This window comes from Erpetoichthys calabaricus, chromosome 1 (assembly GCF_900747795.2).
Source record: "Erpetoichthys calabaricus chromosome 1, fErpCal1.3, whole genome shotgun sequence".
Lineage (NCBI taxonomy): Eukaryota > Metazoa > Chordata > Cladistia > Polypteriformes > Polypteridae > Erpetoichthys > Erpetoichthys calabaricus.
This window is the reverse complement of record NC_041394.2, coordinates 55,004,389-55,029,675: the sequence shown is the minus strand read 5'-3', so window position 1 is coordinate 55,029,675 and position 25,287 is coordinate 55,004,389. Positions and strand designations below refer to the sequence as shown.

The 25,287-nt window shown below is 38.9% G+C and overlaps 1 protein-coding gene across 1 annotated transcript in view; it reads left to right on the top strand.

Annotated features, from left to right (window-relative positions):
• bag4 (BCL2 associated athanogene 4) overlaps positions 1-25,287 on the top strand; it is a 35,862-nt gene that overhangs the window by 8,970 nt on the left and 1,605 nt on the right. Inside the window, exons 3-5 of the mRNA XM_028799752.2 lie at positions 4,112-4,237; positions 5,431-5,628; positions 18,718-18,987. Of these exons, the coding sequence (XP_028655585.1) occupies positions 4,112-4,237; positions 5,431-5,628; positions 18,718-18,987 (594 nt within the window). The remainder of the gene's footprint in view (positions 1-4,111; positions 4,238-5,430; positions 5,629-18,717; positions 18,988-25,287) is intronic.

The window sequence follows — 25,287 nt, the reverse complement described above, 5'->3', positions numbered from 1 at the left end:
AGCTTTATTTGAGGGTTTTCTAGCATGAACCGCCTTTTTAAGGTCATGCCATAGCATCTCAATTGGATTCAGGTCAGGACTTTGACTAGGCCACTCCAAAGTCTTCATTTTGTTTTTCTTCAGCCATTCAGAGGTGGATTTGCTGGTGTGTTTTGGGTCATTGTCCTGTTGCAGCACCCAAGATCGCTTCAGCTTGAGTTGACGAACAGATGGCCGGACATTCTCCTTCAGGATTTTTTGGTAGACAGTAGAATTCATGGTTCCATCTATCACAGCAAGCCTTCCAGGTCCTGAAGCAGCAAAACAACCCCAGACCATCACACTACCACCACCATATTTTACTGTTGGTATGATGTTCTTTTTCTGAAATGCTGTGTTCCTTTTACGCCAGATGTAACGGGACATTTGCCTTCTAAAAGTTCAACTTTTGTCTCATCAGTCCACAAGGTATTTCCCAAAAGTCTTGGCAATCATTGAGATGTTTCTTAGCAAAATTGAGACGAGCCCTAATGTTCTTTTTGCTTAACAGTGGTTTGCGTCTTGGAAATCTGCCATGCAGGCCGTTTTTGCCCAGTCTCTTTCTTATGGTGGAGTCGTGAACACTGACCTTAATTGAGGCAAGTGAGGCCTGCAGTTCTTTACACGTTGTCCTGGGGTCTTTTGTGACCTCTCGGATGAGTCGTCTCTGCGCTCTTGGGGTAATTTTGGTCGGCCGGCCACTCCTGGGAAGGTTCACCACTGTTCCATGTTTTTGCCATTTGTGGATAATGGCTCTCACTGTGGTTCGCTGGAGTCCCAAAGCTTTAGAAATGGCTTTATAACCTTTACCAGACTGATAGATCTCAATTACTGCTGTTCTCATTTGTTCCTGAATTTCTTTGGATCTTGGCATGATGTCTAGCTTTTGAGGTGCTTTTGTTCTACTTCTCTGTGTCAGGCAGCTCCTATTTAAGTGATTTCTTGATTGAAACAGGTGTGGCAGTAATCAGGCCTGGGGGTGGCTACAGAAATTGAACTCAGGTGTGATACACCACAGTTAGGTTATTTTTTAACAAGGGGGCAATTACTTTTTCACACAGGGCCATGTAGGTTTGGATTTTTTTTCTCCCTAAATAATAAAAACCATCATTTAAAAACTGCATTTTGTGTTTACTTGTGTTATATTTGACTAATGGTTAAATGTGTTTGATGATCAGAAACATTTTGTGTGACAAACATGCAAAAGAATAAGAAATCAGGAAGGGGGCAAATAGTTTTTCACACCACTGTAAATTTATTATTATTATTATTATTATTATGGTATATTTGGCATGATTGCACCTCACAATTTGTGCAGATTTGTCAGCTGCGAATCTCCTTTTCTGCCACATCCCAGAGGTGTTCTATTGGATTCAGGTCCTGTGAATGGGAAAGCCACTGAAGAACACTGAACTTGCTGTCACAATCCTGAAATCATTTTGAAAAGACTTTTACTTTGTGATGTGTTGTATTGTCATACTGGTAGTATCCATTAGAAGATGAATAGATAATACTGTACATGGTCAGCAACAATTCCCAAATAGACAGTGGCATTCTGGTAATGATTGGTTGGTATTAATGGGCTCAAAGTGTGCCAAGACAACATTCCCCACACCATTACACCACTACCAGCCTGTACTGTTGACACAACTGGTTGGGTGCATGGATTCTTGCGATTTGAACCAAATTCTTACCTTACCATCTGTGTGCCAGGCTTTGTTTCCCCAGACTTCAGCTGTCTAGTTTTGGTGAGTCTGTGCCCACTGCACCCTCAGTTTTCTGTTCTCAGCTGATGGGAGTGGAGCACAATGTGGTCTTCTGCTGTTGTAGCCCAGATGCTTTTCTGCTCAACACATTTGTACAGAGTATATTATTTGAGGTGCTGTAGCCTTTCTGTCGGCTCAAACCAAGCAGGTGATTCTTCTTTGACCTATCTCATTGACAAGGCATTTACTGTACATCTGCAGAGCTGCTGCTCACTGGATGTTTTTTTTTTAACCATTATGAATAAACTCTACAGCCTATTGTACATGAAAATCCCAGGAGATCAGCAGTGTCAGAAATAATAATAATAATAATAACTCTTTACATTTATATAGTGCTTTCCTCACTACTCAAAGCGCTCTCCACAAAGGGAGGACCCGGGAAGCAAACCCACAATCTCCTTACTGCAAAGCAGCAGAACTACCACTGTGTCACCTGTGAAGGTACTCAGACTAGCTCATGTTTTGCCAACAATGTCAAAGTCACTGAGATCATATTTGTCCCCTTTCTGGTGACTGATGTGAACATGAACTGAAGCTCATGACCTGCATCATCATGATATTATGCTTGTGCTGCTGCCACATGATTGATTGATCAGATAATTGCAAGGATAAGCAGGTGTACAGGAGTTCCTAATGATTTGCTGAGTGAGTAAATATATGCAGTACAGTATGTTTACAGTATTTAAAATTCCATAATTTAAATCTTGGGGCAGTAAATATATTAGCCTGTAATATTTTATTACAGTAGAATGTAATATACTTGTTGTTATGTGGACTGTACTAATCCTGTTGGACAGTATGTGCCACACAGTGGCCGATCAGCTAGAAGTATTGTTGTTCAATTCCCAGCAGAGGTAGCATCTGTAAGGAATTTACATGTTCTGCCTGTTTTTGCACAGGTTACCTTTGTGGACTCGAATTTCCTTCACAGACATTCAGTTGGGTTGAAAGAGAAATTTTAAATAAGGTGCGTGTGGTTGCATTCCACAGTGGACCAACATCCTGTTTAGTACTGGTTCCTTCCTTATGCCCAGTGCTGCTGGGATAATTGTGTTCCTTGTGAGGCTGTTGTAAATACAGTAAGTAAGTGAACAGTGTTTTTGAATGAAAGCAAAAGTACTTGATGATAAGACAAAATAACAGGATGAAAACATTGCGGAATGATCCTCCAACTTGCAATTAAAAATTTGGAGGTTGGTGCCATTCCTAGCATTTCAGCCACTGTAAAAAATTCTCACACTGTTCCACTCCATTTAAACTAGTGTGCTGCTGAGGTTTAACCTGTTGTATAGCTGCGCTCAGGTCCTAATTGAGGGTCAGAGTGGTGGCTCTGAGGCTAGAGATCTGCGCCCGGTTTATATTCCGTAAACACCAGAATTGACTCTACTCCATTACGCCTTTGAGCAAGGCAATTGTTTCGTCATGGGTATGACATATGATGTTAATCTGCATCTAGCCCTTTAAGCTTGTCCTCTAATGTACAGGGAAATTTGGAGTTGGCTGCAGGATTGGCAGTCCAGGGGGTTTGTTGTGTGGTGGGTACTGCAGCTAGCTGTAATATCAGCCAGCACATGCTCCCAGCCCCTCTCTCTGCTCTTTAGGAGATTTACATTTGTTTTGCAGTTTTTGTTGGTACCTGTAACAATATACTATAGATGTAAAGCAGCAGTCATTACAGTATTTTTTGATATTGTGATGTGATCCATTTACCCGTTTTCCATGTAGCCAGACCTGGTTCTGGTTATCGCACACAACATGCTGAAACTGAAATTAGATGATATGCTAGGGCACACTTCCCTGCTTACTGAGGCTAAGCCAGTTTAGAGTTGGCAGTTGATTTGGCAAAATGACTTTTGACACCATGCACACTTCACATTGGAAAAACAATAGGAGGACACACTTGGAGTGTACAATAAATGTTGATCAGCAACATTTTCTTCTAGGAATTACATGTGTTTGCTTGTTACACTCTGATGTAATTTTTATCCTTAATATGGTTGGGCATTTAAGAATGAGATGGGATGTATAGAAATTGACTTAAAGTGAAGGCAAAACTGATTTGGAACTGAACGAAGAGACCGTATAAATCTAGTGTGTAAATGGGTCCATCAAGTATAAAACATTTAGGGCACAAAGTGACTTTGAATAAGTTTGTGTTTCTTTCATCATCTGCTGAAATTTGAACCATCAAGGCACAAGGTGTCCTTATAGATGTTATGGATAAGTTTTTTTAAATTTTTTTTATAATTCTAAATACAGTATTATTATGTAAGTATATACACATGTAACTGCAATGTTATATTTTTTTTTCTCACTGTATTTTGTAGGATGCAGGACCATACCAAGGCTATGATTCCAGTTATTGGTATCCAAAGGCCTATTCTACTGGCCCATACTCCAACACATACCCAGCTGGAGTGCATATCAATGGCCATTCCCCTTACAGCCAACAGGTATGCAATACCTTATATAAACTTTATTAGTTTTAATAATTGTAAATTTTAAACCACAGATATCCACAGAAGTTACTTTTGAAGCTGGGGTCACTGTCTGTGTTTATATTGACTTAACTGTAAAGTGCAGCAAATACTTATAAAAATGGGCGTAACATTTCCAAAATTGTAATGGAATGGTCCATACAGTACTTCCTTGTGTTTTTCACTTTAGTGATACTGTCGGAAGTCAGTTAAAGTAAGGTTTTACAATACAACATAACCAAGTGTATGGTGCAATAAAATACAATCAAGTACATTAACTGATATAATATTTAGTATATACTGAAATAATTGTAGAAACCAAAGTCATTGGGTCAAATGATGAAAACAAGCTGCACAGATAGATTGATACAGGGCTGGCTTAATGCCTCTGTTTACATCGACCTTGTGTTTTTGTGTGTGTGTGTGTTCATTTTTCTTTTTTTTTTTTTTATCGTCCAGCATATGCTCTGGTAGAGCAAATAAGGTGTCAGCTATTTTCACTTCTAAATTTCTTTCAGTGTGTGTGCATGCATGCACTTGCGTATTCCTCTGTGTGTGCATACTAGTGTTGGATCGGTACTAAAATTTTGACTCTGTTATTGATACCAGCTTTCAGACTTCAGTACTGGATAACTCCAAACCCCTTTCATGTTACTTTAGCCTCCTTGATGAGCCGCATTACACATCACTTCTGTCTTGACAGCAGTGAAGTTGTGATGGATGTAGTCATCATGGGGTCTACACAATGCAAAAATAAACACATAATTATATGAAGTTTTCAATTTTGAAGATATGAAAATCTGTTTTATTTATCCATAGACCTATACAGACACCATGCGAAAAGCCTACTTTTCTTGACATTTTGAACATCATAGAATCAAAATCTGAACTTAACTCAATAGGAAATTTTTGACCCCATCACCAAACTTCAATTTACATGAAAGTGAAAATCATGTGTTGAAATGTAATCCTTTTCTTTTGTACTGTATATTAGTTTTAAAAATTATTGTTAATACTAGCAATGTTTTATAAAAAAACAAATCTATTTTAATAAGTTAATAGTTGTTTGTAGGACAAACATTCATAGTTTTATGTAACTGTTTATTTCAGTTTCCACACAAGTACATTTCTACTGCTGAAATGTTCCTTTTTCCTGCTCTTTGTTCTAGGGTGTACCAGTCTATTCCAATGATGCTTTCCACCCAGCACAATATCCTGGAACTCCACCATTATACACCCAAGGACATCATCCGAGTCATCCATCTTATCCTCCGGCACATCAAGAGGCCAGGCCAGGCCCTTGTGAGTTGGGAGCAGGAGGGCATTCAGTGCATCATCACCCATACCCATGCCCACAAAGTCAAGGGGTCAGTACCAGGGACACAACTAGCATCATGTCAGGTTTTTTTTCCTTCTTTACCTTAATTTGGATAGGGTAGTATATTTTCTTAATTTTAACACAGCATGTTTTATTTCTTTGTCAGCATTAGTTACAAAACATATTAGAAAAACTTCCTTTTACTCTTTTTAAAGTAGAAAATACTTGCTTTTCTCCCTGGCATATACAGTATTTCTGGTTTTGTAGAAATGTGCTTTTTTCATAACTATATTGTTTGTATTACCGTTGGCTTTATATATTGTCAATGTAGTTTTGTTATACCCAGTATGCTTTCAAGTGTAGTTATGGGGTATAACATTGTCCCATAATGGTGAAATCTTGTAGTTGCATTTCCAAATTTTGATTATTGCTCGGTACTGATGGCAGGCACATTTGACCCCTTCTATATCAATATGGGGTTTTAATTCTCGGCTGTTACCAGACATTTTCATCTCATGTGTTTACTTTTATTTCAAGTTAAAAATAACGCATAGAATGCAGATAGTTGGTGGCAAGACTTTTTGCGATATATAGACTTCGGGGCACATGAACAGCAAGCAGAACAACAAAATATTTACTTGTGCACATAAGTTTTTTTTTTTCCCTGCCTACAGTTGATTTTTGCTTTGTGCCCACCTCACCCAAACCCCTGCCACCAAATCCCCCCCACCCACCTATCATCTATGGGGGAAGAGCAACTGATCTCCAGTTTTCGACAGATACTGAAAACATCAATATCGCGATGATAGCTGCCTGTCTGTGTGTCACAGTTTCTTGAGGACGGTGTAGAGTTAAACAGCTGGACAGAAAAATAACAATCTTGAAACTTAATCCTGTTAGATAATGTGCTGATTAGTTTTTGAGCCAAATCATGCAAGAGAAAGAGGCACTCTAGAGGAACCATCAAATACCGTAATTCTGCAATTAATTATGAATTCTTCTCATTAATTGCCATCATAATGACCTATTTTATAATCGGAAAGATCAGCATCAGAGAGGTAAATAATTAGTGAAATGTTATAAAATAGTTTGGGTAACTTGGTTCCTAGGGTGCAAAGCTTACTGATGCTCACATCCTGATTTTTTTGCAATTAAAATAAGACAAATTCTACATTATGCAACAGGTGGATGTGCATGTATGTCCGAATGCTTTCTATGCAAAATAGAATTTCTAAGTACGTTATTCAATTGTGGTAGTTTAGCATAGTATATTTCTAAAGATGTTTGCTTCTTTAAAATTACTTTCCCATAAGTGTAATATGTAGATAGTAATTTGTTGCTTACTGGTAAGTGGTGATTATTATGAGGGTTGTGGTAAAAGTAACTTACTGTCATTGATAATAACAAGAACATTGTTGTTTACACGATAAGTAACTTTCAGCAAAAGTCATACACTCCCAAAAGAGATCTCATTTAGAAAAGATCCCCTTTAAAAGATGATGGCCCTGAATTAACTTACTTAGTCTTACTTGGTCTCAGGTGGGGCAGTGCCACTAGGCACACTGTGCAGCAGGTTTTTTCTAACTACTTTGACTGAGTGCAATCTTCTCTGTGTCATGAAACAAATGCTTTTGCAGTCTTCTTTGAATGTCACGTGCTATGTATTAGATGGCCTGACTCTTCTTTTTCCTCCAGATGGTATCCATTACATTATAGTTTTAGAATGCCACTGAACTGGCAGATGGAGAATTTGCCCGGCTAAGCTCATGCTGCTGTTAAAAATCTGAGGAAAAAGTAAATTCTGAGTAATCGAAAACATAAAATCTGATTCCATAGTCCTCAAATTATCTCCTTGTCGCGAAGCCCTGGGAGTCTGTTTGAACTGCGTCTTTGTAGGAACTCTCTGCCAGTAACATGGCTGTAGAAAGTGAATTTTCATTGTTGCTGCTATTGGGGCATGTTGAGTTTCCAAACTATTTTCTGCTTTGGACTTCCATGTTTCACTGACATTATTTGTAATTGTTAAGACAATAATACTGTAGAGTTACATCTTCATTGTCTTGTTGAGCACATCAAGAGTAGTCATTTGTACCTATTAATGGTTTACCAGTTCTAAAGTGTGTATATCCTTGATTGCTTGATTTTTGGCAAATTGTTTGTATGTTAATTTGAACATTACCAGCCTGTGTATTTTGTCACCACTTTACTGGCTGCTGCTTCCATCTCGATTGGTATATCTTATAAACATTCTGTCACTTCGGCTAAAAATACAATGTGATATGCATAGCGCAGATCTATTTGGTGATACCTGTGCTTTCGTGGAATTCCGAGATGTGGCCTACTTAGCTGCATTTCCCTTTTATTTTTGGTCAAAGAGTCAAATATTTTGAAAGTCTCATTTAATATTTGACTAACTTGTCACAGGCTTTCTTGATTTACTAGCTGTTAAGAGTGGTTGTGAGCAGGTGCCTAACTGGCAAGCGGTTGCAAGATGCTAGGACACCCAGAGGATGGAACAGTTGTGAAACCCCACTAAAAGACCGAGAGAGAGCGAGAGCATGCACATCCTCTGCAAACAGAGAGGTCCTCCAAATACTAGTGAGGGGGACATTGACCACTAGCCATCAATAGATCCCACAAGTCTAGCGGTTGCAACATGGTGGGGCACCAGCATGGAAGAGACCTACACAATGACAGAGATGCAGCCTAGTTTTACCCAGCAGTGTGAGATGTGGGAGGGCCATTAAAAGACAATCAGACCTTCTGGCCGACGGGTGTTACACAACCTTAAGCTGCTTCTGAATTGTCTAGTCAAGGGGTGAGGTCAGTGACGCCTGACAGGAGGCCAGTACTATCTCACCTAATCTCTACTGGGCAGCACAAAGTCTCTGAACTAAAGGAGAGGGACCACAGCATGCATTTTGATGAACAGCTAAGTGAAGAACTGCTTTGAAAGGCTACCAGGAGCCACTATGGAAAAGTCTAGCTTGGCATCCCAGTATTAGAAAAAAAAAAAATGACGGCTTCTGATCCCAAACATGATTGAGACGCTTGGCTAGAAGTGATCCTTAAAGACGGTTTTAAGCTATTAGGAGCCCGATGTCTCCCTTAACCTGGCATTAGGGGAGAGTTTGGGGTAAAGGATCACCAGTTGTGGGGAAGCAGCCAGGGTTGCTAGAGACACAACATGAGAAAGGGCATGTTGGCTGGTACTTGGTAGGTGAGAAGGAAATGACTTGTTCCACCAGACAGACAAGGTTCAAAACCTGTTCAGAGAGGGATCAGATTTCTTCTTGTGTCATTTACTCTTTCATTGGTGTTCTCCTTTCCTTCACTGTGTGCTTTATTTAAAAAAACAAAATAAAAACATTTATTGAATACATGTGGCCTTTTTGGCATTATTCTGTGTGGTAAGATTCACCCTAAGGGTTATCTCCCATATTTCAAGATCAAGGACTGTTCATAAGCTGGAGTTAATATATATAACTAGAGTTAAAATCTGATTAGCTAACCAATGCACGGGTGCCCAGCAATATGTCTTGCTGTCTTGTTTTTCTTACAGCATTTATTTGTATGATGTCACACAGGTAAAGTCTCTAAATGAAACATGTTAAAAGATCAGCTGCTAGTTTTATATTAGAAAGAAAAGTTCTGATTTTCCTTACTTAGTCTGTGGATAATAAAAACCATACATAACTGAAGAATGGCCTGACACCATGGTAAGCCAAATTATCATTTAGGATATTTTTTAAATAGTTGAAGATATTTTGAATTCATTTAAAGATATATCTGAATAATTTAAAGATATCTTAATGAAATCTAATTAAATATATCTTTAAATGATTTACAGATATCTTAATTGCATTTAAAGAGATCTTCAAGTCAGTTACAGATATGTCTAAATGTCACTATGGTTTAGAATATTGTACTGTATTCAGAGTTGTTACTAAAATATGTATGACTTTTCAGGCAATTTTTAGATATCTTTAAGTGACTTCCAGTGTGTTAAAAGATATTTATAAATGATTTACAAATATCTTTAAATGAGTGCTTGCATTTAAACAATGCCAGGCTAAAACGGTAAAATATCGAGGAGTCGGACAGGAATGAAGCGCCTTACTCAAACTAACAGAAACCAAAATATGCTAAGTGATGGCGGTAGCTGTGAAAAAATGACTATAAAATTAATATAAAGCATTACCTCTGATGAGTGATTGTGAGAATTCACCATTCACATGCTGGAATACAAGAATACAAGGAAGTGATGTGATTTTTTTTAAATTTTTTTTTTTGAATAATGAATATGATTTTTAAATAAAGAGATAAGTAATTTAGAGATATCTGTAATATCCTTTAAATATTTCAAAGATAAATGACAATTGATTGAATGATAAATTAATTTAATCTAAATGATAATTTGGTTTGCCATGTGACACCCACATATTCTCTCTTGGAGAATGGCAACATTTTACATGTTGTTTGGACATGCAAATAAGAATTTTAACGTACTCTGTACACATGACAATTCCACCACTACCCTACTACTACTACTAATGCCAATTAAAATCAGAACGGACATGGGAACACATTCATTGGTGTGTTACCTTACTAGTGTATTTGAACTTGTCTGTGAAAGACAGGCACTAGATAGAAAAGATGACTCAATGAAAGGTGCCACCAGAAGAGTTAGTGCTTAGTTTTTCTATCTAAATGTTTAGATCATCAGAGTTCTGTTCACACCATATTGTTTCAAAGTCTACCATAACTATAGTTTTATTTGCAGTGAGTCTGGTGCCCTGGTGGGAGTTATTACTTATATCTTTCTTTCAGAGAGACAAGCACATTGTGTTTTTCTTTTAATAATCTTGATTTTGCTTTGTGCATCTCACTTTTCTTCAATAAGGTCAGACATGTTCTTTATTACATGCAAGAGGTTACTAGGAGTAAAGGCACCACTATCGCTGTATAGGTCATGATAAAGTACTATACTAGGCTATGTCCAGACTGTGGTTTATAAAAAAAAAATGTGTGTGAGCTCTTAACCCAACGTGTTTAGGATCAATGCTGTGGTTTCAGCTGTGTCCTATGGGAAGAGGTAGGAAATTAATTAAATTTGTAAATTGCACAAGTTTCCACAGGAAGGAACCATTTTTTTTTTCTTGTGGAAGTTTTTCATTATCAAAAAGAACAGGAAAGGTAATGTCTCTGGTCTGAACGTAATGGTTAAAACGGGCACCTCTTTATGTATGACTTCCTATCATGACTGTTTAATGAGCATGCGCTACCACGATCCCTCAGTGATTGACTTGCACAACATTAGAAGGCGTCCATTCTTAATTGGTAAATATAGTAGTCCATCTATAGTTAAGTTTAAACAGTAGTTTGGTTTGAATGGTGTGTAAACTAGTTGAGATTTACTGTTAAATGTATAATATCACAGGGTTCAATTTTTGCAAATCGGTTTATCACAAGTTTGTCTACTCAGCCCCTTTACTGGTAACTATATTTCTGTCTTGAATGTCACATTCGTTGTTTGCTTTTATTGAGTACGTTTACCTGGCACAGTGCCTCTTCTGCTAACCCCTACTTGAGAGACACCATTGTCATCTTTTAAAGGATAAGTTCGGCATTTTTCAAGTTGTAAGTTATTTCTTCACAATCATGGTATACAGTACTGTGCAAAAGTTTTAGGCAGGTTTGAAAAAATGCTGTAAACAAAGAATGCTTTCAAAAATGGAAGTGTTAATCATTTATTTTCATCAATCAACAAAATGCAGTGAATGAACAAAAGAGAAATCTGAATCAAATCAATATTTGGTGTGACCACCCTTTGCCTTCAAAACAGCATCAATTCTTCTAGGTACACTTGCACACAGTTTTTAAAGGAACTCAGCTGGTAGGTTGTTCCAAACATCTTGGAGAACTAACCACAGATCTTCTGTGGATGTAGGCTTCCTCACATCCTTCTGTCTCTTCATGTAATCCCAGACACACTCGATGATGTTGAGATCAGGGCTCTGTGGGGGCCATACCATCACTTCCAGGACTTCTTGTTCTTCTTTACGCTGAAGATAGTTCTTAATGACTTTGGCTGTATGTTTGGGGTCATTGTCCTGCTGCAGAATAAATTTGGGGCCAATCATACGCCTCCCTGATGGTATTGCATGATGGATAAGTATCTGCCAGTATTTCTCAGCATTGAGAACACCATTAATCCTGACCAAATCTCCAACTCCATTTGCAGAAATGCAGCCCCAAACGTTCAAGGAACCTCCACCATGCCTCAGTGTTGCCTGCAGACACTCATTATTGTACCTCTCTCCAGCCCTTTGACAAACAAACTGCCTTCTGCTACAGCCAAATATTTCAAATTTTGACTCCTCAGTCCAGAGCACCTGCTGCCATTTTTCTGCACCCCAGTTCCTATGTTTTCGTGCATACTTGAGTCGTGGTAGTTCATGGCTCAATCTTGCTATGACATGAAACTGTCTTCCACAACCTCACCTTGATAGCAGAGTTTGGCTGTTCCTCACCCAGTTTTAAGCCTCCTACACAGCTGTTTCTGTTTCAGTTAATGACTGTGTTTCAACCTACGTGTGACACTGATGATCATTAGCACCTGTTTGGTATAATGGTTGATCAGACACCTGACTATAATCCTACAAAATCCCTGACTTTGTGCAAGTGTACCTATAAGAATTGATGCTGGTTTGAAGGCAAAAGGTAGTAACACCAAATATTGATTTGATTTAGATTTTTCTTTTGTTCGCTCACTTTGCATTTTGTAAATTGATAACAATAAACAATCATTATTTATATTTCTGAAAGCATTCTTTGTTTACTGCATTTTTTCACACCTGCCTAAAACATTTGCACAGTACTGTATATTGACACATAAAATTGTGTTGTATAGTGCAGCATGTTTATACATTTTAAAAATACTTTGTCACTTCTTGTAGTGTACAGTGGGGCTAAAGCGTACATGGGTCAATAAGTGACAGAAAAAGCCTTAAAACTTTGCAAATACATCCACTTTGAAGCAACAAAGGTTTCAGTTTAAGAAAATGTGCCTTCTTTGTTTTTGAGGCATTTCTGTGACAACGAAAGGAAACTAAAAATAATGATGTTATCACAACTGCCATCATAGGCTTGTAATGCTTAGGTTAGATATGAACACTCGAATGGCAGACCTACTGAAATCGTATCTGTGAATTTGTATCACTCATTTCTCCATGGATGATTACTTGCAGCCAAAGAGGAAAAGGAAAACATGTTCCTGATTGCCATTATTGAAGCTAGCTGCAGTTTCAAACATATTTAAGTTGAGTCATTTCACTGCAGCTGCAACTGAAGAGGGCTGAAATTTAAAGCCTGTCTTTGACTAGGAAACTGAATACTGTATACAGTACAGGTAGCCATCAACTTACAACATGTGCGTCTTATGACCATTTAACTTTTACTGCGTTTCATGGGCAAACAACATATGCCATGACTCATTCATCTCAATCTCAATTTATTACCTGCATTGGTTTCAACTGTGTTCAGTTACATTTGTCTTACAAATGCAGGAAAAAAGACATTTGATCTTGACACAAAAACAAATTTGATCAAGCTGTATGAGGGAGGAAAGAAAGCAAATGCGATTGCACATGACTTTAAGTTATCCCATTGTAACCGGTGTTCACCACACAGCACGAGCTGAACTGCTGCACTATAGCTTTGAATCCGGTTAACCTTTCAAGCTTCTGTGTTGTGTCATGATGTGCTGCTTTGTGCAAACTGCCATGAAGGGCTAATGAAACCACACTGGACTACTTTATCTATTATTGCTTATTATTAAATGTTAAAGCAGAAAACATATGAGTGCTCAAACTCTGCTGGTACATTATTTCCTCCTCTCACAGTTAACACAGTGAACACTGGGAGAAGCTCAGATGGTGTAACATAACACAGACAAAGAAACGCATCATGAAGCTGTTAAAGGTTCACCACCCATGCGAGCAACAGTATTAATGAAACAAAATAATAAAATAAAAAAAAATTTACAAAAAAGCCCCAGAAAATTTACACAATGTGCTAAGAATGATGATAAAAACAGGATATAAATCAAAACAGTATTACTTAAGGGACTTGTTATACAGTACTATACATACGATCAGATTTGAATACATATACTGGTTCATCTTACGACTGGTCCATCAGAACCGAACATTGTTATAAGTCAGTGACTACCTTTGCATGAGTAGCCCTTTTGTAGGGCAGCCAGGTAGAAGAAACATTGATGGTGCTACTTCACAGTTCTAGCATCATAGGTTTAAATCGTGTACCTGGTCGTTGTCTGTGTAGAGTTTGCATGCTTTCCCAGACATGACATAGTATTTTCTTTAACACATATAAAAGCCATAATGATGATATGAAATGACAATTTCTGGTTAGTGTGAATGGGATACTGCATGACTGTGTGTGTGTGTGTGTCAGTCAATTGTTCCTCTTGCCACCTGTTTCTTGCCTTTCACAAAGTGCTAACAGGAGATACCAACCAAAACATACTGCAACCTTGCATAACGAAGTGGGCTCATCCCCCCGACATGTCTAAGTTTTCCAGAGGTGGAAGCAGCACGTCCCATTCCCTGAAACAGAGATACTTTCTCAGTGGGCATGACTTCACATTTTCCACATGTGCACCACCAATCACTACTTGTTTGTTACATTTCCGTACCTTCCAGTTGCATATTTCGCTCTTATTGTTTCTCCAAATCTGCTCTCATCTCTGTTCTTTCCTCTTCAATCTGTTGGTGTTCCTCATTGGTATATTCCTGTTCATGCAAATATGATTCAGCGATCAAGCTAAATGTGCTCTTGTCTTCATATTCAGACATATTGCCAATTTTAAACTTTATACCCATAAGCAGTTGAGTCTCGAAATGAAGATGATGTGTCCAGGATTCAAAAAAAATGAGGTAGAGGAAATCACGCCACTTGGTTAGAGACAACTGGCATAATGAGGTGAAGAGGTTAAATTGGCCAAATCTCATGAATGGTTTTTACTTCTTAAAAATCTTTTTAAAACAGTGTAGAAACACGGTTTCACAATAATTGTGCAATTTTAAGATGTAGATTAAATTCTGATAACATTCCATCCTTTAAAAGTGGACCTATTTGGTAAGTTTAAGCCTTTTTTTCATGTTTGGACCCATGTACACTTCAGCCTCATTGTAATCTGCAAGAACTTCTTAAAAAAAAAAACAAAAAAAAAACAACTTCACTTTAGAACACAATTTTATGTGTCAATTAATATACGCCATGATTCTGAAGAAATAACTTTGACGAGAAACAATGCTTGTAAGTTATTAACCACGGCATGGCCTTGCATCTGGAAGTGTCATGCTGTTTCCTTCCAGTAAACCTGTGTACCCAAGGACAATTTGTCTCAAGCAGTGATCAGGTCTATATTTCTGTTGTTTTCATGTAAGGCAGGGTTTGCACAAAATGATGATTTTTCTAATTCTCTAACTTCATGCCTTTCAGTATATGAGGTGTGTCTATTAAATAACGAGACTGTGATTCCACCTAGTAAACAAAGCAGTCAGAACCGGTTATAACTGCATGCGTGGTGACCTTGAACATGTCTGAACCTGCATGACAAGCAGCAACACTCTATGACGTTCAGTTGATTGTGAGTCGCCATTTAGTTTGGTTGTGTTTTCTGTAGTGTGCCGAAAGTTTAAAAGTTGAACAACGTGTTCATTTTGAAATTTTTAGTAAAATTCCAAAAAGTTAAATCCGTGCTTAAAGGGACATGTTTTGAGTCAGTTGATGCTGTAAAGAAGAAAACGGCGGATGTGTTAAAACAGCTGACAGAAATTGATTTGTTCCATGACTTTGACCAGTGGAAAACAAGACTGCAGCAATGTATTGGTGTAAATGGGGAGTATATTGAAGGGGACAAGCATTACATTTGTAATACATATAAATAAAGATGAGTTATTTAATCAGTCTCGTTATTTAATAGACACACCTCGTAGTCGAGGCTTTATTTGTCCATGCATATTGGCATATAGTTCATGGCATAACTGATTTTTAAGAGTGTTGAAGTGTATTGCCATTCCCTCATGCTAGTTCTATACCTGCTTTCACTTGTGATGGTGTCCCTTTTTGGGTGATCTTGGCATTCATGAATCCATAATCATTATCCTTAAAACAGATACAAGGCAGCCAGCAAAACCAGAAAAATCCAACGAAAAACGGCAATACTCCCAGAACTCCAAATGATGCAATGACTTCCTGATCTGAGCTTACTCTGTCAGGCCCTTAAATAACCAGAGAGAGGGCTCAGAAGGGGTGACTTAAGAATGGCCCCGTCTCCTGGGGCTTCACGCAGAAAACGCAAGGAATGGAGGAACATTTGCAAGGACAGTACATAATAATAAATATAATAGGAAAAAACATTAAAATGACAATAAAAAACATATATTTAGACTGAACATAACAAGCAGTCTCACAGTTGCCTTTGATGCTACTTTAAAGTAATGTCCAGGAGCAGAGCACAGTTTTCCATACAACACCTTGGAAATGACAGCCAGGAAGTCCAAAAGCAGCCAACAGTCTTTAGCAATGGAGAGTGTCACATTATACACCATACATCAACTATGGTAAGTCAGAGTAAGATTAGAGCAGTTGCCAGAAGCTCACAGGTCCCATTAGTACTAGCCTGTTGATTCAACTGTGCAGAATGCATGTGGTTAGTCATGTTTTGTCTAGTTGTGGATCCACATGTTGAGCCTGTTACATTGTTGATGGTGTTCAGCTAAATTTGGCATCGAATGGTGAAGTCAGGTTCAAGAAAAACAGAATGGGAAGACAGCTATCTTGATCAAACTCCAGTCATTTTAAAGGCTCTGGGAGAAAGGAGTGATGTGTTTTTCTTTTCTTTTAAACCGTGTTGGTGGTTAGTCTTATGCTCTACAGCTTTTCACAAAATCCCTGTGTCAGAAAAAATAATTTTAGGCCCACGATTGTGATGGTATCCTACTTCTTTTTGAACTCAACTTTTTTTGGCCACAAGGTAGTCCCTTTCTTGTTTACCAGTCAGTGTGGACTGGAATAAATCCCCAGTATAGTGAACCTCTAAGGACACCACTATGGATTTGTATAATCTGATAAGCAAAAGCTCATTTTATCAGTAGGTTCCAAGACTGGTATGATATCCTCCTGTGTCACTACTCGTGAACCAGTCAGATTAGGCCATTTGGTTTAATTCTGAATAAATTTTGTTAATATGTGGCTCTTATCTTTCCTCTGCCTAAATAAAATTAGGAGTCCTGCTGTATTCTCATGGATTGTCCTTTGCACAGGTGAGGTGATCTTATGTTTGTTAACATTTACTTCACCTTTAATCTATTGGGGATGACAGTCTTTCAAGGAGATCCTGTCATGCTAACAGGATGTTTTTTAAAATTAGAAACACAAATGGTACATCACATTTATATCTTGCCAGTGCTTAACTGCATGCGTGTTTTCTGCGTTAATGGGGCTCTGTGATGTTCATATTATACGGATCCAAGGAAAACCACCTGTTGCCTTTTTATGTTTTATGATTACACAGAGTGCCTTTCAATAGTAAACACCAAACAACTTTTATTTTAATGTAGCACCTTTTCTATAGCATAAACAGCACCCTAAGGAACTTTACAGGCTGTCAAGCATGTGCGAGTAGGATACATCTTCAGGGATCATGCAAGGTAAGCAATACTACTCAGAGTAGACATGGGTGCTGTTAGTCTGTATCTGTCTAAAATTTACTTCTTAAGAATAGAGTAGTCCTCAGCAGTATGATGCTTTAGGTCATAATAAGAGGCCCTTTACATGTTTTTGGTATTTTGTACTTGTGAGTGATGGAAACAAAAACACAGTCTTGCTTAAAATATTAAAGAAATGTGACATCTTGACATCTTTAACTTTATGCCTTTTGGTGATCAGTTCATCTTCTGCTCACTTAACTATTCTCAGTAACAGGCATTTTAAGCAAAGGTTCCCAAACGTTTGCAAGTCATTATATGTAATACAGTTAGGTCCATGAAATAGCCTTTGAGTCAATTGTCCAATTACTTTTGAGACCCTGAAATGAAGGGATTGTGTTAAAAAATGGTTTAGTTGCCTCACATTTTTTATGCAATCGTTTTGTTCACCCCACTGAATTAAAGCTGAAAGTCTGCACTTCAACTGCATCTGAGTTGTTTCATTTAAAATTCATTGTGGGTACAGAACCAAAATTAGAAAAAAGTTGTCTCTGTCCAAATATTTATGGACCTAACTGTATGTTTATAAATGGCCAACAGGTAGGTTAGGTGAAATGCTAAGGTTCACTCAGTGAACCTTGTGGTTTAAGAGTCAGGCTCCTCATTAACCATGCCATTGTATGAAGGTTCCTTACAGTGTAAGAGATAAGATACAAACGTGTTTTTTTTTAGTTGGTTAGACCTGGTCAAGCAACAAAAGTTTTAGTTCTTTGTCCTATATTGGCTACTATACGACACCGCATCCTGCATGTGTTGGTGCCTGACTTGGTAAGTCAAATGTCACATAGGGGCATTTTATACATTTCAGCACTTAAGCCCGAAAATCATCATTTTGGATTATGCTTTATTTTCTGTTCCAATGTCTGTTCATCCTACATTGCCTTTTTTAATGTTTGTAAACACTATTTGAGGGACATTCCTTGAAAAGTGGCATCAGAGCCAGGATTTAGGTCTTAAAGCACTCTATTATTGTTACACAATTCAATTGCACAGACAAGTAAAAGCACCTGTCTACAGTAAACCATACCACAGTACTTTACCCTAAACATCTTTGAACCTGTCCTTACAGTCCATGGACACACTAGAGCCTCTGTCTGATCTTTTTTAGTTCCCCTCAGGCTGCCTGGATGGAAAGATCAAAGGGAGTCCTATAAATGTAAGCTGCTAGACAGTAGAATGTTTCTGACAGGAGCTTCTTGTACCTCCTGGATGTCTTGTGGTTTTCAATGTTCCTTCCCTTCTTAGGCTTTCCTAAGTTTAGAAATTTGTCAACTATGAGATTAATACAAACCACTTTCCTGAATTGTCTGATTTATTCAGCATTTGTATATTTTTTACAGGCTCCACAATATTCTGGTTCAACTTATCTCCCCTATGGCAATGGCATGACAGGAGTGTCTCAGAATCCACCTTTCCAAAACCCTCCGCCATCACATCCAAGAACACCTGTGGAAACCTGGTCTCATGCCCCTGGAGGATACGGGCCTCCACAGAACCAGTGGCAAACTGTCCCTCAAGCCCCACCTGTTGCGTATGGAAATCCTTTTCTACCTCCCCAGTCTAATTCATGGCTTCAGGCAGCACCAACAGCACCCCCATATGAACCAAAGGTAACTATTAATATAAATGTATGACCAAATAAGCGACTCTTGTAAACTGTTTTTTTAGAAAAGCTAGAATTTCAAATAAAGTATCGTGAATGCAAAACCAAACGGACAAGAAAATGATCTGGGGCTCCATCAAGGAGAATCTTATTTAATGCATTAGTATGCTGAAAAGAAAAACACTATAAACTTTAATAGTGATTCCCAATTTGTATAAATGGAGTTTTGGCATGCTGTTCTAGGCAAGGTAAGGAATTGAAAGAGCCAGCATGCTGCTCTAGCTCTTCTGGTCAAATGATTGGCTCCTGCTGGGTGATCATTGGTTTTACCCGGGCTGGGGAGAAGAAGCAGAATGTGATCAACATGGGCCTGCTGTTCTTCCACTCTAGGGTAGGAAAAGGAGACTGTGAGAGTAAATGTTTCACCTCCTTGGTACAGTCCCAGGTTATTCTGAGAAAAATCAGTGTAGGAAGCTCACCATGCCTACATGTGTTACAATGCCCACCCCCTTAGCTTTGACCCACAGCCAAGTGTAGCTGAGCCTAGAGGTCATGGACACAGGAAAGGGCATCAGTGTTGAAAAGAAGTATGCCTCTGCAATGACCCATTGCAAAGGGGTATGTTCTATCACAAGAGTGAATTTTCAATCCAAGAGGTAATACTTTAGTTGGGTGATGGCCCACTTGATCACCAAGGCTTCCCTCTCTGCCACTGCATACCTCCTCTCCAGGTCTAGCACTTTATGCTACAAAGTGTTCAGTGCCATTGTTAATCTGGCTAAACTGGCAAATCATCAGTGACAATTTGCCATTGGGCTTGTTTAAAATGCGTCAATCTGAATTATGAAAAGATGGAGAAAATTAGGATAGATTAATATAGGCAGTAAAATTAGGGTGGACTTAGAGCCATAGAATGTTGTTTCAGCATCACCATTTCATTGCACAAGATTATGTGCATGTTTTCTTGTTAGATCATCTAAAGTCATGGCTTTTTCAGAGAAATGAGGAGCAACCTGGATAGTAACCTGCTAACCTGAGAAGGACAATTTTAAAAGGCTGTTAGTTCGAACATCTGAAGCCTTACGTGTTGCTGAAATACTACATAACCCAAATAATTTGCTTCTGCCAGTCCAATATGGCATTTCTTTGGATTAATACATTGATCAGGTGATGCAAGTGTTACTCCTAGGTGCTAGAAAGGGCAATGATACTGTATCCTTAAGGTAGGCAGCACTAAAAGCTCTGTGTGACCTTAGCAGACTGTTCATCAGATGCTGGAAGGTTGCTGGGTTCCCATCAAACCTAAAGAGAAGGATCCTGTACTGCCAGTGTCCACCAGGAGTGCTAAATGCTGTTTTTCTCGTTGGCCAAAACGGTCAAGGGGATCTGCCAGTACCCTTTTGTCAAATAAGGAAATAAGTGCTACCTCATCTCTTGATAAGGTCATTATCTCTTTACATAGGGTAGGCATCAAATGGAGAGACTTGGTTGAGTTGTCAAAAGTCATTGCAAAACTTCCAGGACTATTCAGATACTGGTACCAAAACAACTGGACTGGTACATTCTTCAATAAACCAGAGGTTTAGCATTTTATTGACTTCCACTTTTGTATTGGTGGGAACTGGTCACCATAATTATGGTCAGAAAATAGAACAAGAGAGTAGCTCAGGACTTCCTTGTACTCATTCTAGGCTTGTGAAGTTTTCAGTAGATTCATGTGATAAGCTTGTTCCAGAGTTGGTTTTTGTCTGGCTGTTTTACTGCGTAATGCTGTTAGAACTATCATTTATTTCATGAAGACGTTGTCAATAAACCAGCTATTTGAAGTGGGAAGTGGGAAAAAGTATCATCACTTGATCCCCTAGCTGAAATTCTCACAACACCGCTTTGTGGTTATAAAGCTGGACCTGAGTCTACTGGGCTTCTTTGGCATGCTCACGCACTAGTGGATGCAGTTTTACCAGAAATTCTCACACATGCACTACATATTCCCAAATATTGGTTTGGGTATCTGTCTGCCTCTCAGCCTTCCTAGACCAAGTCTGGAATCTCTTGGGGTTGTCTCCCATACAGCAACTCGAAGGGAGAATAACCTGTATACGTCTGAGGCATCTTTCATTAAGCCAAGAGGGAGAAGTTGATCTCAAACCCTGCTGTCCACTTGAATGACATTCTTTAATAATTGTTTAAGTAATAATAATAATTCTTTACATTTATATAGCACTTTTCTCACTACTCAAAGCACTTTCCACACAGGGAGGACCCAGGATCTCCTTACTGCAAAGCAGCAGCACTACCACTGCACCACCTGTGAGGATGTTTGTTTTTGTAAGTGTTTGGTTAAACTTTCCATCAGTCCATCCTTTTGCGGGTAATAAACAGATGTTTTTGATAATTAACATGCAACACTTTAGCAACCTGTATAAACGTGTCCGATATGAATAGCATTCCTTGGTTGGTAAGGACTTCTTTAGGAACACCTCCTAATGCAAAAGACATCCACTAGTTTGTGCTTTGTTGTCTTGGAATTAGTAGCCAGAAGCCATCCCCCTACCGTGACTGAGTTGTGTAGTTCACCAGGATGAGTACATTTTGTGACTACAAGATGATGGTTCTACTGGACCCATGATTTCAAGTCTGTTTCTCTCAAAGGGAATATTTATGAGAGGCAGGGGCACTGAGGGAGCCTTGTGGTGCCTGGGAATCAGGCATAGTTGACATTCAGGGTAAGAGGCACAGTAATGTCATACCTCCTTCTCAATTCCTGGCCAATTGAAACTTGAGTTTTATTTGCTCTGTCATTTTTGTCAGCACCTAGGTGTCCTCCCATGATGTATGCTTGCACCAATTTATGTAGTTCATCTTTTTAAGGGCAAGGCATTGACAACTGTTGCCATGTTTTGTCCTGTTGCTTTGCGACTCAATGCAATAAGTCATTTTTAAGAGGAAATTTGTCCCTTGTTGCGTTTAGTAACAGTCAGGCTTCCGTTTACTGAAAGTACAGCATTCTTGTTTAAGGCAGTCTTTGTTCAACTACTCCTTTTAAAATATGACAAAGAGTCGTGTATATTGTATAGCAAGAATGTTGAATGCAATTATTAAGCCTGCAGTGTCTGATACACTATTGCTCTATTGGCTTTTTTGGGGGGTTTCAACCTGTCCCATAGTCTGGGAGGGGAAGAATGGCCCAGGAGGGGATCCATCTTTGCCTTTCCTTTCAAGATCACACTGATTCACAACACCTTTTGTAGGTCTTATACCAGTTAAACACATTCCGCATGAAGTGGACATCTCTCAAGTCTACCACTACAGGGCTTTGCAGGAAAATTTATTGACGTTAACATTTATTCCATTTTGAATGTTTGACCAATGTCCACCTAAAAACAACTTGTGCGGCTAGGGCAACCAACAATATCGTCTGGGTCACTCCAAGACAGGATAACATGACTTGGGCTGATGGGTAGATGGTTAGCAAGGCTTTCTTTTGGACATACAGTATTGTTGCAGAAAAATGTACTGGGTGGCAACAGTGGTAGTGCTAATACCCAGATCAAATAATGCTACCAGTTGTGCCCATTCACTAGCACCAACCAGCCTGTGATGAAAACAATGTAAAGCAACAGTACCATTTCCCTCGTAAGCAGGAGCACTCCATGGGTTCATGCAGGGGTGACACAGTTGGGGACTGTGTGGCTGGCTTCCCACAGCGATAACACTGTAATGCACGGAGATGATATCTTGCTCTTCAGGTTTCAGGGCTGACTTGGTTGATAGGTGTTTTCTCTTTTCTCCAGCTGTTTTACCTGGTTCTAGTGCTCTCAATGTGAGTCAATACATTCTACCAACTACTAATCCATAGAGGCCCATATGTGTGTTTGTAACAACCTGGAAAGAGATTCTAAAAGATCATGTAGAAATGCCTCTGTGGCAATTGTCTCAACTACTTTCTTGCATAAGCACTTGCTTGATTGGAGCCATTTAGAGTATTTTGCTCACCTTTATGGATAGACTGGGGTCATACTTCCAGTCTGTCTTTGAGCACTGACTGGGAGTTACTCCAAAACAAGCCAGGATTTATTTTTTGATGAGTTTGTAGTCGGCAGAATATCGTTTGTCTAATTCATAGTAGGCTTTCTACACCTCTCCATTCATGTTAAAGCATGTAATACAGTCATTCGGCGATTTACAGCAGACCAAGCTGAGGCCATTCATGCTTGTGGCCAGTGTTTCCTCTAATTTGTTTTTTTTTTTTTTTTACCCTGATGAGCACATGAGAATTAATAGATAAGTTTTTACTTTCCTTTTATCATCAGTTTCTTTAATCTCACAATACTAAGTGAGCTTTCCTCTGTGAGGTTTTAGTCAATCTCTGTGGCCAAATAACATTTATTTCTACAGCACATTTTCATACAAATAATCAAGGATGAAGGATCCCTTATTGTCATTCCAACATCTATATGCAGAAATAAGATTCAGTACTCTGGTCCTGGTAATTAAACACTGCACATGAAATCTGCATAATAATAAAAAGTACCCCATCAGTCACCCCTTAATCCCATAACATCATAATAAAAGTATCACAGATAAAATACAATAAAATAATATTATTGTAATATGCCCTGTAATTAGCAGCAAGTAAAAAAGGTAGCAGCAGATGGTTTAGTTCATGAAACTACTGAAACTAAAATCCAAAATGAAATACAAATCACACAGTCAGATTTTGTGATGTTGTATTCATTAGTCTAATAGCATCTAAGAAGTAGCTGTTCCTTAACCTAGTAGTGCTAGCCCATAAGCTGTGCAATCTCTCAAATAGTTCATGTATAGGATGAGTGACATCTTCCATAATGGAAGAGGCTTCACTTTTGCACCTGCTGGTGTAAATGTCCTTGATAGTAGGTAGTCTGATGCCAATGGTCCACTGAGCACACTGAACCATTTACTGCAGTGCTGTCCTGTCTGCAGCCAAGCAACTGCTGTACCACACTGTAAACAGGATTTAAGGATGCGCTCTACCACATACTTGTAGAAGGAGGTCAGAATAGAGGGGCAAAGACCAGCCCGTTTCAGCCTCCTGAAGAAGTAGAGGCATTGGTGGGCTTTCTCTACCAGACCGGCTGTATTGTGGCTCTAAAGAGAGGTCATGTGTAATATATGCACTCCCAAGTATTTGAAGCAGACGACAATTTCAACCTCTTCTGCATTGATGTAAAGGGGGAGGAGAGGGAGAGTACCAGTCCACCAAACGTCCACAATCATTTCTTTAGTTTTCTTGACATTAATACTAAGGTTGTTCTTCTCACACCAAGCCTCCAGTGTAGACACTTCCATCCTGTATGAGTGACAAGTCCTACCACTGTTGTGTCATCTGCAAATTTCACTATGTGATTGTTTGGATAGTGAGATAATGCAGTTATAGGTCAGCAGAGTATACAGTAGGGATCTCAGAATGCAACCCATAGGGGAGCTGGTATTAAGAGTGATGCCATGGATTCTGACAGACTGAGGCCTGTTTGTTAGAAAGTCCAAAATCCAGTTGCAAATTACTGAGATAGACATCTTAAGGCATGCTGGTACAGATGCCTGGGACATTGAGATGTTAAAAATATCTTTCAGCACCTCAGTTAGCTAGTGAGCACAATCCTTCAAGAGGACTGAAAGTGCTTTACAAGATGTCAAAGCAGTAGTTACACAGAAGGAAAAACAAAGATAAGAATAATAATGCATAAATAGTATACAAAAATAAATAATGCACAAATACATGATAGATATGTAATTAAGAGCAATGGGTCCTTTACTACATTCAAAGACAAGGAAAATATGACACTGTATCTTCCTTGTGCCAGGGAAATGTAACTTTGCCACACCTACAACTTCATTCTACTCTGGCGAGGTCCTCTGCGCTATTCTGGCGTCTGCCTCAGCCATCAGGGTTTGATGATTCACCACCACAATTTGAAGTTGCTGCTACAGAGTCTCAGTCAAGGTGGGCATGTTTGCTGGCTCTGTCATTTTCTACAGGAATTTTGCCTATTATACCACTGTGGATACAAAACCAAAGGTACAAGAAAAATATCCGGGGCGCCAACCAGGAGCACCCCGTTTAATTTGCTAGTACACTGAAAAAACAAACCGCAAAGAAAAAACTCTAATAATGATTCCCAATAGGGAGGAGTGTAGTTTTGGCGCACTCTCCTGGCTAAGTGGGGAACTGCAGGAGTCTGAGTGCTGCCCTAGCTCTACTGGTCAAATGGCAGCTCCTGCTGGGTGATTGTCAAGCAGAGGAGGTACATATTGACGAGGATGC